This window comes from Salmo salar, chromosome ssa20 (genome assembly GCF_905237065.1).
Source record: "Salmo salar chromosome ssa20, Ssal_v3.1, whole genome shotgun sequence".
Lineage (NCBI taxonomy): Eukaryota > Metazoa > Chordata > Actinopteri > Salmoniformes > Salmonidae > Salmo > Salmo salar.
In genome coordinates this window covers 33,450,969-33,468,461 of record NC_059461.1, presented here as the reverse complement: position 1 = coordinate 33,468,461, position 17,493 = coordinate 33,450,969, and the positions used below count along the sequence as shown (strand labels likewise).

The 17,493-nt window shown below is 43.0% G+C and overlaps 1 protein-coding gene across 1 annotated transcript in view; it reads right to left on the bottom strand.

Annotated features, from left to right (window-relative positions):
• Positions 1-17,130, bottom strand: part of LOC106580465 (palmitoyltransferase ZDHHC8B) — a 100,722-nt gene extending 83,592 nt beyond the window's left edge. Inside the window, exon 1 of the mRNA XM_014161567.2 lies at positions 16,805-17,130. Within this exon, the coding sequence (XP_014017042.1) occupies positions 16,805-16,908 (104 nt within the window). The 5' untranslated portion in view covers positions 16,909-17,130. The remainder of the gene's footprint in view (positions 1-16,804) is intronic.
• Positions 17,131-17,493: the final 363 nt, after the last annotated feature.

The window sequence follows — 17,493 nt, the reverse complement described above, 5'->3', positions numbered from 1 at the left end:
AAGATTTTCTATGGGATTAAGGTCTGGAGACTGGCTAGGCCACTCCAGGACCTTAATGTGCTTCTTCTTGAGCCACTCCTTTGTTGCCGTGGCCGTGTGTTTTGGGTCATTGTCATGCTGGAATACTCATCCACGACCCATTTTCAATGCCCTGGCTGAGGGAAGGAGGTTCTCACCCAAGATTTGACGGTACATGGCCCCGTCAAATGATGCGGTGAAGTTGTCCTGTCCCCTTAGCAGAAAAACACCCCCAAAGCATAATGTTTCCACCTCCATGTTTGACGGTGGAGATGGTGTTCTTGGGGTCATAGGCAGCATTTCTCCTCCTCCAAACACGGCGAGTTGAGTTGATGCCAAAGAGCTCCATTTTGGTCTCATCTGACCACAACACTTTCACCCAGTTGTCCTCTGAATCATTCAGATGTTCATTGGCAAACTTCAGACGGGCATGTATATGTGCTTTCTTGAGCAGGGGGACCTTGCGGGCGCTGCAGGATTTCAGTCCTTCACCGGCGTAGTGTGTTACCAATTGTTTTCTTGGTGACTATGGTCCCAGCTGCCTTGAGATCATTGACAAGATCCTCCTGTGTAGTTCTGGGCTGATTCCTCACCGTTCTCATGCTCATTGCAACTCCACGAGGTGAGATCTTGCATGGAGCCCCAGGCCGAGAGATATTGACAGTTCTTTTGTGTTTCTTCCATTTGCGAATATTCGCACCAACTGTTGTCACCTTCTCCCCAAGCTGCTTGGCGATGGTCTTGTAGCCCATTCCAGCCTTGTGTAGGTCTACAATCTTGTTCCTGACATCCTTGGAGAGCTCTTTGGTCTTGGCCATGGTGGAGAGTTTGGAATCTGATTGATTGATTGCTTCTGTGGACAGGTGTCTTTTATACAAGTAACAAGCTGCGGTTAGGAGCACTCCCTTTAAGAGTGTGCTCCTAATCTCAGCTCGTTACCTGTATAAAAGACACCTGGGAGCCAGAAATCTTTCTGATTGAGAGGGGGTCAAATACTTATTTCCCTCATTAAAATGCAAATCAATTTATAACATTTTTGACATGCGTTTTTCTCTATTTTTTGTTGTTATTCTGTCTCTCACTGTTCAAATAAACCTACCATTAAAATTATAGACTGATCATTTCTTTGTCAGTGGGCAAACGTACAAAATCAGCAGGGGATCAGATACTTTTTTCCCCCCACTGTAGTTAAATAGTTAACCAAATAGCTACCCGGATTATCTGCATTGACCCTTTTTTAACTAACTTTTTTTGACTCATCACATACGCTGCTGCTACTGTTTATTATCAATCCTGTTGCCTAGTCACTTTATTCCTAGTTATATGTACATATCTACCTCAAATCTCTGCACATCGACTTTGTACTGGTGCCTCGTGTTTATAGCGAAGTTACCATTACTCATTGTATATCTATTACTTTTATCAGCCCTTTTCTATTATTTCTCTATTTTCTTTCTCTCTGCGTTGTTGGGAAGGGCTTGTAAGTAAGCATTTCACTGTTAGTCTACACCTGTTGTTAACGAAGCATGTGACGAATAACATTTTATTTGATGCCCCATAGCCAATAAATGCTTCCAATCCGCCCCAACCATTTTTTTTCTGTTTACATTTGAGACAGTGCTTTGGAACACCAGGTGTGGGTTCTGATTCCTCAGCATTAATTCCTGTGTATACCCCTCCAGTGGGAGTGTCCATTATACATTAAAGGATTTAAAGCAAACTCAACCTGGTGGGTTCCAGGAAAGAATTAGACTAGTCCCTGATTGGTTAATATATATTGTCAGCACCTGGATCCTTACCCTGCTGACTGAGGTCTCTCCAACATACCACATCATTGCCTCAGTCAATCACTTAAGCCCAAGTTAAGCTTAAGCTAATTCCTCAGCTGGTTTGTGTAGCTAGCATGAAGCTAGTACATAAATCAGCAAAGCCAGGGGTTATGTCTGAAATGGCACCCTATTCTCTATATTAGTGAACTACTTTTGACCAGACCCCTATGGGCCCTTGTCAAATGTAATGCACTATATAGGGAATATGGTGCCATTTCCCACCAGGATCAGGGTTGCATGGAGTCAGGGTTGCTTGAGGAAGTGTTTTGTTCTCATAGGAGGCAGCTGCAATGCTGTAGCAGCAACTTCTGGCCTGAGCTATACACCTAGCAACTTTAAATACCGCCAAGCCATCTGAAAAGACAAAATAAAGTTCCAATCGAACCATCAAACACATTAGCTAGCTAGGCAACTCTGCCCTGAATACAAAGCATGATGAAAGACTAATAGGAGGTAACCTAGGCCTCATTTTTAAGCATTCTGCACATATTCTCACCTGTGCATTCTCAATTTGGGATACCTTAGGATTAGTGAACAGTGATGAAATAATATGCTTAGCGATGGGGGACAGCAGACAGGCCTAGTCGGAGATAAACAGCACAACCCTAAATGATATCATTACAGAGGAGGAAGAGAGAGATTGTCAAGGGGAGGATAAACCCAGAGGAATCTGAGAGGCTTTGAACTGATAAACACTTACCAGATGAATCCCGTCTCCTAGAAGAATTGCCCTGTCACGAAACGGAATACAAGACTTAAAATGCAGGAGATGTTTTAACATAATGTAACAAAGGAACAAAAGAAGAAACACAGAATGATTTCCCCTCCCTAAAATAAGCATGTCGAAGAGCACAGCTCACCTCCATCTTTTACAGCAGAGCATCAGGGAAAACCAGAGGGAAAAATTGCATGTTGCTTGCCACTAACGCCATGTACAACGCTTCTGACTGAAAACTATTTTGGATGGAGAATCCATTTGAGAGGAGAGAGAGTAGTACAACACCTGTCTGAAGTGCTCCAGCAGGGAGAACAATGATGGTAGTGTTGTGTCCCAAATGGAAGCCCATTCCCTATTTAGTGTACTTCTTCTGACCAGGGCTCTGCTAGCTGTGAGGACTGCGAGATGTCACTAACCAACATCTAAACAACACACAAAGCACAGCTACTGTAGGAGGTGAAGGGGTTGGGCAGAAAGACCAGGGCTAAGCTTCCATAATGTTCACTAGAATAAACTACTTGATATAAATCCAAATCAAATGTTATTTGTCACATGCACCGAATGACTTACCCTGAAATGTTTATTAAATAAACTAACAATAACCAGGCTATAGAAAACAGGGCGTACTGAGTCAATGTGCAGGGAAACAGGTTAGTCGAGGTAATATATACATGTAGGTAAGGGTAACGTGACTATGCATAGATAACAAAACAGCGAGTAGTAGCAGTGAAAAAGAAAATGCAAATAGTCTGGGTAACCATTTGATTAATTGTTCAGCAGTCTTATGGCTTGGGGGTAGAAGGTGTTAAGAAGCCTTTTGGACCTCGAATTAGCGCTCACGTACCACTTGCCTTGCGTTAGCAGAGAGAACAGTCTATGACTTGGGTGGATGGAGTCTTTGACCATTTTTAGAGCCTTCCTCTGACACAGCATATTATAGAGGTTAAGGATGGCAGGAAGCTTGATAACTGTACTGGGCCGTACATCACTGGGGCCAAGTGATGATGCAACCGGTCAGGATGCTCTCGATGGTGCAGTTGTAAAACTTTTTGAGGATATAGCATGTGATGTGGTCTCACTTTCTATTAAGTGGTATAAAATGCATGTATTGTTGTACTAACCACACGTACAAGTATTACACTGTAACTACATAGTAATTACGCTGTACGTGTGAGAGAGAAAACGATCAGAAGATAGAGATAGAGAGAGAAATATAGTGAACGAAAGGGGGTGAGAGAGACACTGAACAAATATTGGCCACCCACTTGTGTCTACTTAGTCCATGTGTAAGCTCTTCTCTCAATGCACCCTCACAGCCATGGCAGTGGCCTAACACAGCATAACACTGCAGCTGCACTCAATGAAAAACATGAATGCCATACTCCACACACTGTGTGCAGGCAATCCCAAGGTATCTTGATCTTCATCTAAACTCATTCCTTCATATCTCCTGTATACCTCTATGAGATGTATGGTTGCAGGGGATATTAAGAGAACAGGAGTCATCTCCATTGCACCCTCAGTCCCAGCCCCAGTGAATAAAGTAGCTTGTGATTTATACTGGCATAACCTCCCCGTTTTCCGTTATGGGCTACTTACTCTGAGACCAGGGGTCAGTCTGAACTAGCCTGGTGAGGGGTTTTCCAGTCTACTGTGTAGTGTGAAGGGTTAGTGGGGGTGTGGACGGGTTAGTGGGGGTGTGGACGATGGTTCGATGGGATGGTGATGGTCGATAGAAACAATTCTATGCAACAACAACAAAAAACTCTACACTAAAACTATTCTGTGCTAAAAAAAAAAAAAAATCCACACTAAAACCGTTTTGTTAAAACCATTCTACGGGATCAGCTGGCTTTGGCAGACTCACTAATGGACACAGGGTTTAATCAAGACTAGAAATTACCTCTGAGAACACACAAGGATTGCAAGCCACAGACAGGGACAAATAATACTGGCTGTGGCTCATGTCAGTGTCGTCTGAGTCTCCACCAACCATGTTGATCAAGACAGAGATACAAGCACTCAGTGGCTGATTTATCTCCCATCCCGATGATGTTTAGTCCTCAGTATGAAAGCCTACAGCAGTGCAGCTGGTGTGTCAGGATACAGACTGACAGATGACAGACACCACCTCACAGATCTGTTGAAATAGGAAGGGGAGGCAGACTCTGCCACTTGCAACACTGGCATACAAGTTCCAGCCCAACCCATCCCCATCCCCTAGCCAGACTGGCTATTACAGTGAGGTCACCAAGAGAGAGAAGCAGCAGGACAAACAGAAAACATCCTTGGTCCAGATGAAATAAGAAAGAACTGATACTCCTTCTATACCCTTCTGCCCATAAAATCCTCCTGTCATCCCAATGCAGGGAAGATATCTGCAGACTTCCAAACACACACTATCAGAGAGCCCCTGCATCAATTAGATAACAATTAATGGCTGGAATGAGCCGAGCCATAACACATTCATTAGTAAATAGTTAATTTAGTGGTCAGTAGCTAGGTTGCTATCCAACTGGTGACAGATTTGAATGCGAATATTCTAAAATCTGCATAAAAACAATATGCACATTTTCCCAACAGACGTAATGCACATTAAAGTACATTTTGGGGTTAAATTCCCATGTACCGAATAAAACATACAAATTAATATGGGTTTCCATCTCATTTTCATTCTACTAATGTTTTCTCACCAAAAGAATTAGCGTTATGTCGTGAATGTGCCCACTCAGGTATTGGCCGTGTGCTCTAGCCAACAGCTCGCATATACAGTGCTGGTATAGCCAACATGATGAAATTATTATTGACAAAAGAGAGAAAACAAATGTGAATAAATAAAATGACAGCCAAGCATCGATAATCATGTCACCAGAATAAGACCCTCGATATTTATTGGAAAGGAGCATCAAGCTCATCACCTTGCACCACCCTGTGAAGTTCATCATAACTTATTAAATCTGTAGCCTAATAAAATGAATACTTTCCCAAGCTGTAGTGGGTGGACCACACAACATATCATAGGGTGACTGCAAATTTACTTCAATATGAGGGTTTTATATCAATATTTGCGCATTAAAACGTTTCCACCGCCATTTCTTGCATAATACATTTTAATCGACACAAAAATATCCCACCTTGTCTAGCGTATTTCGTTTTGTTGACATTTGGAAAGATTACAGAGATATTATCCTTTTCTATCAGGCCTGTCATGAAATGTTTTATCCGACATGTACTTTACCCACATAAAATGTTTGATGGAAACCTGGTTAGTGGTAAACATGCTGGTAACGTGGATAGGATTGTATCTAGCCAAGTAGCCATGTGGTCAGTGAGTGAATATTGGTAGATGAGATGGAGTATGAACAATCATTTCATACTGCTGTTGAGAAGAGTCACAGTAACGGAACAATGACTCCCGGCCTCAGGTTGTGCTCTGATAACAATTATTCAGATTCTAAAGTATTCTGCACCACTTCACACATCACACAGCCAAGGAAAACATTTCTCCCAGAGGAAATCCATGGCTAAGAGTTGTCTGGACATTTTACCATGAGGGTATTTTAATCCCTATACATTTTTGACTAATGTTTCTGTCAAATGGGCTAGCCAACAAAACCTCTAACAAAACTTCCTCTTTTAAGAAAAACACAACTTTAGTATTCCTACTAATCATGACTGACACTGGAGTTTAAATACAAATGTTATGCTTTAATTGGGGCTAATATAGTATCATTCAGGCTCTAAAAACCATTAGAATTGGTGCCAAGTGAGATACAGATTACAGTTCTGCTTGGCGGGCTGCGGTACCACTCAACATGCAGCTCACAAGCTGTTTTCATCTTAAACAGAGGAGAATCAATTTGGTCACACATTACAGCGTACAGCAGTACAATAGGTATTGTCTGGTCACCAAAGACTCTGCATAAAAATCAACTACTGCAAATCCAGATTACAGTAAACCATTACTGAATTAATTCACTGACAAAAATATGGCTGTTATAATAGGGCTAGATAACAAATCCTTAACCACAAGGTATTTTCAGGTAAGATTAATGAGTGCTTCTTCAACTCAGGTCTCCACAGTCAAATCAGTCCATGTGCATGGGGTTCTCTCATTGCACTCAGTCTATTCAAACTAAGTAAGGTAGAAAACAGACAAATACACAGTGCCGTTTCACCACTCACCCACTGCAGAGTATAGCAGCCAGGGTAGGCTGTATATAGCAGCCAGGGTAGGCTGTATATAGCAGCCAGGGTAGGCTGTATATAGCAGCCAGGGTAGGCTGTATATAGCAGCCAGGGTAGGCTGTATATAGCAGCCAGGGTAGGCTGTATATAGCAGCCAGGGTAGGTTGTATATAGCAGCCAGGGTAGGCTGTATATAGCCTCCAGGGTAGTCTGTATATAGCGGCCAGGGTAGGTGGATATAGCGGCCAGGGTAGGCTGTATATAGCGGCCAGGGTAGGCTGTATATAGCGGCCAGGGTAGGCTGTATATAGCCGCCAGGGTAGGCTGTATATAGCCTCCAGGGTAGGCTGTATATAGCCTCCAGGGTAGGCTGTATATAGCCTCCAGGGTAGGCTGTATATAGCCTCCAGGGTAGGCTGTATATAGCCTCCAGGGTAGGCTGTATATAGCCTCCAGGGTAGGCTGTATATAGCCTCCAGGGTAGGCTGTATATAGCCTCCAGGGTAGGCTGTATATAGCCTCCAGGGTAGGCTGTATATAGCCTCCAGGGTAGGCTGTATATAGCCTCCAGGGTAGGCTGTATATAGCCTCCAGGGTAGGCTGTATATAGCCTCCAGGGTAGGCTGTATATAGCCTCCAGGGTAGGCTGTATATAGCCTCCAGGGTAGGCTGTATATAGAAGCCAGGGTAGGCAGCATCCCAAATGGCACCCTATTCCCTATGTGCTGCACTACTTTTGACCAGGGCGCATATGGCTTTTGGGATGCTCAACATAGTCCATTAAAACAATCATCAACAGCATTAATACCTCTATTCTGTGAGCATGTGTGGAGTGGACAGACAACATCTCAATCTCAGTGCAGGTAACATTAGGCAGATCATTTCTCATGCATTTTAATACAGAATTTACACTGTATATTTGTTGTCTTTCCATTTGTGAACTATCCAAAGGTCTGTCTGACTAAAGCTATGTGACAGTAGCTATAAGAGCTCCTCAGAACTACTACAAAGGCTGAGGCCAAAGCCAAACAGAGAACCTAGAGTGGCGAGGCTAGCCCTTCATGACCACTCACATTTATGTCGCTCTGCTTGTTACAGATGACTGAGTACCACAGCTCTTTCTGATGTGCCCATCTCTGGGGTCTTCTAAAGATGGACTTCAACCAAAATGGCCAAAGCTATGAAAAATCCACACTCGATCGGCCTATCCATCTCTTTCTCCCCCGTGTCTGTTTCTATGGCTCTCTGGAGTACTTGAGACGTAGGCTACACTCCTCTACCTACACACGTCTCCTTTTCTAACTGTGAGACAGACACAGCTGGACTCCAGGCCTTCTTTCGATCTCTGTATAAATGGCTCTTTCAGCACGAGGTGTCAGAGGCAGAGCTCTATTTCAACTTATTCCTGGTCGGTAATGAACCTGCCAAAACAGTGAATAGAGGGGGAAACAGGGAGGAGACGCCCAGGGAGGGAGCGGTTGGAGGTCTAAATCAATCCCACATGTTCTCAGGAAGAGTATTTTCCACCACTAGGTGGAGAGCAGAAACCCTGTACTTCCAGTCCCAAGCGCCTCACTCCCCTTCCCCGCACTTTTTCAGCCACACTGCTGCTTTGAGCTGCTCTGACTACATACAGATGGCTTCGTTTAGCCAAGCCATGGCATCACTGGGCACAAGTTATTTTTGACTGAGCTCAGAAAAAGCTTGAGGGCAAATAGAGAGACATAAAAAGAAAAGTTCTGAAGTAGCAATGCGTTTCAAACTATGAAGGCAGAAAAGCGCTCTCGCTAGCTTCGACACAGATAAAAGATTATGGCAAAATAAAGGAATTTCCCCCCTACTGTTTGAGGCATTGTGTTTGTCACATTCAAGGCAGAATGCAAAACGGCACACAAAAACCCAAGCACAACATAAGGTTGTGTCTTCTCTCTGAGTTGGGGAGAAATAGAACAGCAGCAAAACAGTTTGAGCCATCAAATCATTTTAAAGTCCAATAAGGCTCAGATCAAAACATATAAACATGATTCAGGTTAAACCTCTGCTTCTTTCAAATCAATGCCAAAAACAAGAAACATAGATCCCAGTCTTTGTTAAAAGCACTTGGTCAGGCGCAGATGGAATTACTGTATACATAACTTACACACAGCCATACACACACCCAGTCCATTTCAAATGCCTAGCTGCCACATCTTATTAGAGTTACACATAGCACTCATTTCAATAACAACCTGTGCACGGCCGTGGTTAATGTAATGGAGGGCAGGCATGAGGCTGTGTTTTGCCAGGCAGGAGGAACCTACTCTGTTCAGGATGCCAGACACGACCAGGGAAGCTGATCCGTCAGCATTATCTTAACCTAGTTGTCAGTGACAGGAGGCTAGGATGGAATCAGATTAGATGACCCAGCCTTTTATTCACTGGCCTCATTCACTCGTCAATACCAATGTTGGGTGAAGATGTAAGGCATGCTTGTCTGTCTTTTATGTCAACCCTCTCTGACTCACTGCAGACAGGCTGTGGTTGGTTGGGTCTAGTGATGGGGTATGAAGAAGTGGCTGGTCCAAGACATTTATCTGTGGGGAAGCAAAAGTTGGACATGCCATGGTTATGGAGGAGAGGGATCTGATTTATGGTAGTACCATGCCATGGTTATGGAGGAGAGGGATCTGATTTATGGTAGTACCATGCCATGGTTATGGAGGAGAGGGATCTGATTTATGGTAGTACCATGCCATAGCAGATAACGACTGGGATATTGCCCTCCCTGTGAGAGGGTGGGAGAGAGGGGAAGGCTGGGAGGATGGGGAGGTTGAAGTAGATAACTACATATTATGGGTTGATATCCAGGTTAACAGAGTCATTTGGGAGCTTGCCTTTATATTATATCAAAACTCCTGGTCTGAAATATACATTTGATCTAATTACTGTCACATAGCCTGCAGCAAAAAATATAGGAGATGTATCCATCTTGGAGTGTGTAAACCCCCATCAGAGAGAGAGTGAGAGGGAGGCATCACACTGTCTATTGTTTGAAATAAGTCTTTGGTGTTTTTTTGTATTGATGCCATTTCTCTACCTTCATCTTCAGCGGAAAAACTCATCTTCAACTGATTTTTTGTGTTTGTCAGTTTCACTACAGACGCAAACAAACAAAACGCAATCATGAACTCTAGATAGTATAAAATAAATACAATAGAAATTACATTGATTTACAGGCCTACCTCATGTAAATCAGACTCAAGCTAGCATAATCATCCTTATGTTTCTATTGAATCCCTCAATAACAAAGTATGGACGAGACCATACACAACCCATCTATAGCATGAGACCATACACAACCCATCTATAGCATGAGACCATATACAACCCATCTATAGCATGAGACCATACACAACCCATCTATAGCATGAGACCATACACAACCCATCTATAGCATGAGACCATACACAACCCATCTATAGCATGAGACCATACACAACCCATCTAAAGCATGAGACCATACACAACCCATCTAAAGCATGAGACCATACACAACCCATCTATAGCATGAGACCATACACAACCCATCTAAAGCATGAGACCATACACAACCCATCTATAGCATGAGACCATACACAACCCATCTAAAGCATGAGACCATACACAACCCATCTAAAGCATGAGAAAGTGGAAACAGAAGTGATAAATTGGGGAGGGGAACAGTCAGTGTTAAAGGGGTTATGTAAACCTTTACCTTAAAATTGAACTATGGTTTCTGTGTATGCTGCCAAATCTGATGACTGTATTCAGCCCCAAGACATTTGACAAGGAGGAATTACAGTGCATCATATCTCACTGTATGAGCGACAGTATATAGTTATCGTTTCATGATTGATTAAAAAACATAGTCCGTTTCAAGATTTGGGATTTGTCCATCAGCCAAACAACTAGAGACTGTTCCCTTTAAAGTACAGACATGATGTAGATTACAGACACACTCAGACATCAATTTACCTGCTAAAATAAATAAGGACACATTCCTGATAAAAATAAACTGTGATAGAAAGAATATAGTGTAGTGAAAAGAGTGGGGTTAAAGTCTCAATGACCATGCAGAGATTAGTAATCTCCACGAGGGAGCCAACATGAATGGTATATAGGTATATACACAATTAAAACAATTATTTTCCATTTTATTGAAGGGGAGTAGAATTACATGCACAATAAAACCAATATTGCTTTTATATCGACCTGTGAGTCATCCTCATTGCTCCCATGTTCTTGCTCTAATATAGCACATGACTGTGAGGAGCCCTTTGAGAGAGAGAACAGCACAACCCAGCACCAAATTCATCTACCAGACCACTCCATAGCCTGAGGTGCTGCTCGTAAAAGAGGAAATATGGATGAAATTGTATTGCTATTTAATCTGACACGGCTAACCACAGCATATATACAGACCCAGTTCTGCTAAAAGCATTTTCAATGATGAAACATAAAGATGCATGCATCTACCCAAACCTGAGGACAGGCAGATGTGTAGTGATTTTATGAATCACTCTGGCCTTGCGGTTCTCGGTGAGATTATCATCATCTATATGACACAGAAGACTGAAGCATCCCCTATATCCTATCGCTCTCATGTTATCGACAGTATATCAATCCTGTTATCTTCATCTCTGATGTTAACTCACTGTGACACTGCATGAGGAAGGAGAGCTCTGCTCTTTCCAGGGTGGTGACAGGATAGAAAAGCTGCATGGATGGAGAGAGAGACAGAGACGGAGAGAACGAGAGCAAAATCTGAAGTCTAGTGATAATCTAAAAGAGGATGAGATATTCAAAATCTAAACAACACAAAGAACAAGATGGGTGATTTAGCAAACCAGACAGACAGCCTAAATGCCATCATGCTATTTTAATACAGCAGGCTTAAATCCTTTAAAATCATATCAAACAAACGGTGCTGATATCACTTTGCCCATATCAAAACAAACAATGTAGATTAAATTACTAAACTAACATCAAATCCACAGCGAGCCCCACAATCAAACACATTAATATACTATAGGAGAGTGGAGATCTGGGCTGGGCTCTCATGGTCTCTAATATGCGGTACTTATTGACACTAATGAATTGAACAGCAGCAGTGCTTACTGGACCTCCCAATAAAGAGAGGACAGCAGCAGTGCTTACTGAACCTCCCAATAAAGAGAGAGGACAGCAGCAGTGCTTACTGGACCTCCCAATAAAGAGAGAGGACAGCAGCAGTGCTTACTGGACCTCCCAATAAAGAGAGAGGACAGCAGCAGTGCTTACTGGACCTCCCAATAAAGAGAGAGGACAGCAGCAGTGCTTACTGAACCTCCCAATAAAGAGAGAGGACAGCAGCAGTGCTTACTGAACCTCCCAATAAAGGGAGAGGACAGCAGCAGTGCTTACTGAACCTCCCAATAAAGGGAGAGGACAGCAGCAGTGCTTACTGAACCTCCCAATAAAGAGAGAGGACAGCAGCAGTGCTTACTGAACCTCCCAATAAAGAGAGAGGACAGCAGCAGTGCTTACTGGACCTCCCAATAAAGAGAGAGGACAGCAGCAGTGCTTACTGGACCTCCCAATAAAGAGAGAGGACAGCAGCAGTGCTTACTGGACCTCCCAATAAAGAGAGAGGACAGCAGCAGTGCTTACTGAACCTCCCAATAAAGAGAGAGGACAGCAGCAGTGCTTACTGGACCTCCCAATAAAGGGAGAGGACAGCATCAGTGCTTACTGGACCTCCCAATAAAGAGAGAGGACAGCAGCAGTGCTTACTGGACCTCCCAATAAAGAGAGAGGACAGCAGCAGTGCTTACTGGACCTCCCAATAAAGAGAGAGGACAGCAGCAGTGCTTACCGGACCTCCCAATAAAGAGAGAGGACAGCAGCAGTGCTTACTGGACCTCCCAATAAAGAGAGAGGACAGCAGCAGTGCTTACCGAACCTCCCAATAAAGGGAGAGGACAGCAGCAGTGCTTACTGAACCTCCCAATAAAGAGAGAGGACATCATCAGTGCTTACTGGACCTCCCAATAAAGAGAGAGGACAGCAGCAGTGCTTACTGAACCTCCCAATAAAGAGAGAGGACAGCAGCAGTGCTTACTGGACCTCCCAATAAAGAGAGAGGACAGCAGCAGTGCTTACTGAACCTCCCAATAAAGAGAGAGGACAGCAGCAGTGCTTACTGGACCTCCCAATAAAGAGAGAGGACAGCAGCAGTGCTTACTGGACCTCCCAATAAAGAGAGAGGACAGCAGCAGTGCTTACTGAACCTCCCAATAAAGAGAGAGGATAGCAGCAGTGCTTACTGGACCTCCCAATAAAGAGAGAGGACAGCAGCAGTGCTTACTGGACCTCCCAATAAAGAGAGAGGACAGCAGCAGTGCTTACTGAACCTCCCAATAAAGAGAGAGGACATCATCAGTGCTTACTGGACCTCCCAATAAAGAGAGAGGACAGCAGCAGTGCTGCGTAAACACACACAGACTGTGTCCCAAATGGCACCCTATTCCCTATAAAGTGCACTACTGTTGACCAGATCCAACTATTTTGGGAATCGGTGTCATTTGGATTAAGATCATTGGGGATGTACATTTAATTACTCTCCTAAAAGTTCAATTAATGTGGCAGAGAAGAGATTACCACAATGTTTTAAAAGACCACAGACACCAGGGAACATCAAGCACTTAGCCCTGGATATTGGTATTAATCCATCTATCCAGCCCTCACCACCATCCCATCATGTTGGGGTGAGTAAGTACTGTATGAGATTAAAGATACCCCTGGTTCGCTCTATGACATCATCATACACATGAACAGAACTTTCACAATGACCAATTTTTGTTGCAATGTCCACACTAGCATACTATATAGTTAGAATGAAGCATTCTAAGTGGTATTCTAGTATGGACATTGCCCATACCAGGGGGCATTCTAAGTGGTATTCTAGTATGGACATTGCCCATACCAGCAGAGTAATAGTGGTCATGGAGGAAAAGGAAGTAATTAATCAGGAAACAATGGAGTCTACGGGACAACTTGAGTATCGTCACATTTAAATAAATCTATATTGTAAAGGAGGAAACAGATGTGGAAGTCAAAGATTAGATTTCTCTGTCTGTCCACGTTGCTCTGGCTCCCTTGCCAATGTGTGTACTTACATGACTCCCTGGGAGATATTTTGCCTCTAAACACAACCAGCCACCTCTTCTATAACTTATTGCCACAAAAACTGCTGAAAGCAGTACCCATCCGCATGATCAATTGATAATGTCCAGAAATCCATCTCACCCCCCCCTTTAAAAAGGGGATATCGGTCTTCGATAGCAAATGATAAGAGTTAGTTTCTGCATTTTTATCCATGGCAGGTAGAAAATGTATTGGACAATGGGCATTTGGTCAAGGGCATGGGGAAAGACTTTATACAAAGTGTTTGTGTCTGCACCCAGTCCAAAGTTATACCACATCTTGTTTCTGGAGAAATACCAGAAGCTGGACCTATGTGGAGGAATCAGGGAACCTTGTCACATGGCATTATGAGCCTTACGTGAATGAGTGAATGATATTGTGGTCGTGGAGGACAGACATACTGTAAAGCCACTGACAGACAAGCCAGGCACAGCAGTAACAGTAACACTGGGCCAGAGCTCAGCTGGCACTTATACTATTCACACAGTGTCTCTTCCTCCATGCCTGATATGACATTTGTGTGAAGAGCTGGCAATCACATGGCCCACAATGACTCACTCTATGGCTTGGAGAAGGGAGATGGCTCACAGGTCTTTAAACATAGTATACGTGGGGCTTCATCTATGGGGTCTCCTGCTGTGTGTTGTGTTGTGGTGCACTGTGGAATGTTGTTTTGCATTGCAGTGTATTGAGGAGCATTGTGGTGTATTGTGGTTAGAGCGTTGGGCCAGTAACCGGAAGGTTGCTGGATCGAATCCCCGAGCTGACAAGGTAAAAATTTGACATTCTGCCCCTGAGCAAGGCAGTTAACCCACTGTTCCCCGGGCGCCGAAGACATGGATGTCCGCCATAATCGGGTTAAATTTGGGTTAAATGCGGAAGACACATTTCAGTTGAATACATTTAGTTGGACAACTGACTAGGTATCCCCCTTTCCCTTTCCCTATTGTGTAAAGTATGTGTGCCCCACATATTTTAGTGTGGATTTATGTGTACAGTTATTCCACCCCAGGGGGTTCCATTATACATGGCCCAATCCTCTGAAAATGTAACTGCATGAGAAATCAAAGAGCAAAGCAACACCAGGATAAAATCCTAATCCTTACCCATCTGTTGGGGGTCAATGATTGGCCCATCTATCTAGCCCTGAACACAGCTTGACTGGAACCCCTGCTGCAATAGAGAAGCTGGGCAGAAAAACCGAGGTCTGGAAGATTGGAGAGGGACCTACGAAGTTTTCCACAGTACTGTATCACCTACTGTGGTGACAATGCATACAACTAGCACATCAGGGCTACAGCATTAGCCTACTTCTTCATCTGACCATTTGTCTATGCAAAGCCTCTTACAGCCAGGGAGGAACCAGGGACTTGTTGTTGACGCTCAAATCTAGATTGCTGGGCAACAGGGCAAGCCAAGTCCGTAGGTTTCCTTTAAATCTAAACCATTAACCCCCAGTACAAAAGCCATGCTACACTCTCAGCCTCCCTCAAATGTGTGTGTGTGTGTGTGTGTGTGTGTGTGTGTGTGTGTGTGTTGTATATATATATATATATCCTGAATAGTTTAGTCTGGGAAACATTTGCTTTACGTTGCTGCTGTTGTTGTTTTTTGATGATTATCTATTTGTTGTCTGTTAATAATTACATGCACCAGTTTCCCGTTTAAACAGCTGCTTTTAACAGCATGAAGGAGAACGGTGTCATGGAATAAAGGCTGATATCATAATCATAACATGAAATAATGTTACACCTGATGATTTATGTATCACATCATGAGAACATCTGATGGTCCTTTTAGCAAAACATATGAGTCACACAACAGGTGTAGGACAAATAACATGTAATGTGGTGTAGCAAAGCTTCACTTTACAGTCTCTCTAAACCAGCCAGAGTAGAAAGTGCCACCTATTTGACCACAAAAGACAATAAATCACACCAGTTCAGTCATACCACTAGTCTCCATAAGCAAATAGACTCAGCTGTAAATCTAAGTGCAGATTCAAATTTACAGCAGGCCTAGGCTGTACTACAAATGTTACAATCAGATTATTAGCCTGTCTATAAATTATGCACTTGAAGTAGATCACAGGGTCAATCAGGTGTGTGTGTGTGCCTAGAACAAAACAAATCAGGGTGGAAAAAATAACCTTCAGAAAAACGTCACTCATTGTAAACCACAAACATTTCCATAATGAAGGTGCAGCGGTACGGCTCGAAACACTACAACCTTCAGAGAGCATGCACTTGAGTGACAGGAGTAAATGTCCCGTTAAACACTTAGATGTAGAGTTCGAAGGCGAGGCAGTATTCCTATTCAATATTGAACTCATCCATAACCCAAGCTACCAGTTGCAACAATATAACAATTCACTGCTCCGTTTCTTGTTTTGCCCGTAGAACTAAAGGAGAAACTAGCTGACAAGTATGGCGGACTACGGCTTCATAGCAACCTATACCCGCTATGTGCCTACCTCCTAGGCTACTTCAAGCTTGAGTGGGGTGTCCAATGACGTTTATTCTAGAAAGAAAATGCATTTGGAAAACAAATATAGCCTAAAGTTGGCCTACATGTCACAAAGGAGTTTCTACCATAATGCCTCGACACACCTAAACATTGTTACCAAAATGAGTACAAGACAATAATAGCCTGTTCCGTGCACAGTCAAAACATTTTATAAAACCATTCATAACAGCATAAAGATCTCCAACAAAAACTTCTCACAGTAATAGCCATTGGTTACCAACAGATCATCGGACCGAGGCTAGGACTGATACTAATGAGGACGCTTTATTATGTGTAGACTATTAACAGAAGCATGTAGGACTTAAACAAGAATAAAACTTACGTAAAAACGAAGAATAAGGTGGTGGATCCTACAAGAAAAGTGGCAGCAGTAGATACCGGGATGTATTTGGTGGGTTTAAATCTCTTTCCAACGCTGTTGGGCATTCTGTAATTTCCACATTCCTCAATTATTTATTCCAATTGGAGACAGTATACAGATGTAAAGATCCAGTCTGAAATATCTTCATTTAACGATTCAGCAAATCTGTCTTAATTACTGTTAAACGCACACAGATCCAAAGATAGACAAGCAAAAATATACTGCGCTCCGAAAGACTAGAAATCCCACTCTAGCAATCCAGCCCACGAGTGAGATCACAAAACCGCTTGAAAGGTGGAGCTTAGGTTGAAGATAATATCATATATTTTAAACCTAGTTCAATGCAAAACGAAGAGGACTGTAATGTGGTGCTTAGGTTACAGCCAGAGGCCACACATTTTATTCACCCTCAAATCGGATTTTATATATTTCATTTTGTTTAAAAAAAATGGTTTGCATATCTAAACCAGTCACTCGCCACTATCGTTTTATGCAACCTTTGTTACATATACATTCCTTTTGACTTTGGCCCTACTGTGATGGTAGAGAGTGAAACGCCAAAAGAGATACACATTATTTATTCTAATAAGGACCTCCACAATCTCTGCTCCTCTGCTGAATTTTCAAGTCTTTGGCATCTGTTTCATGGG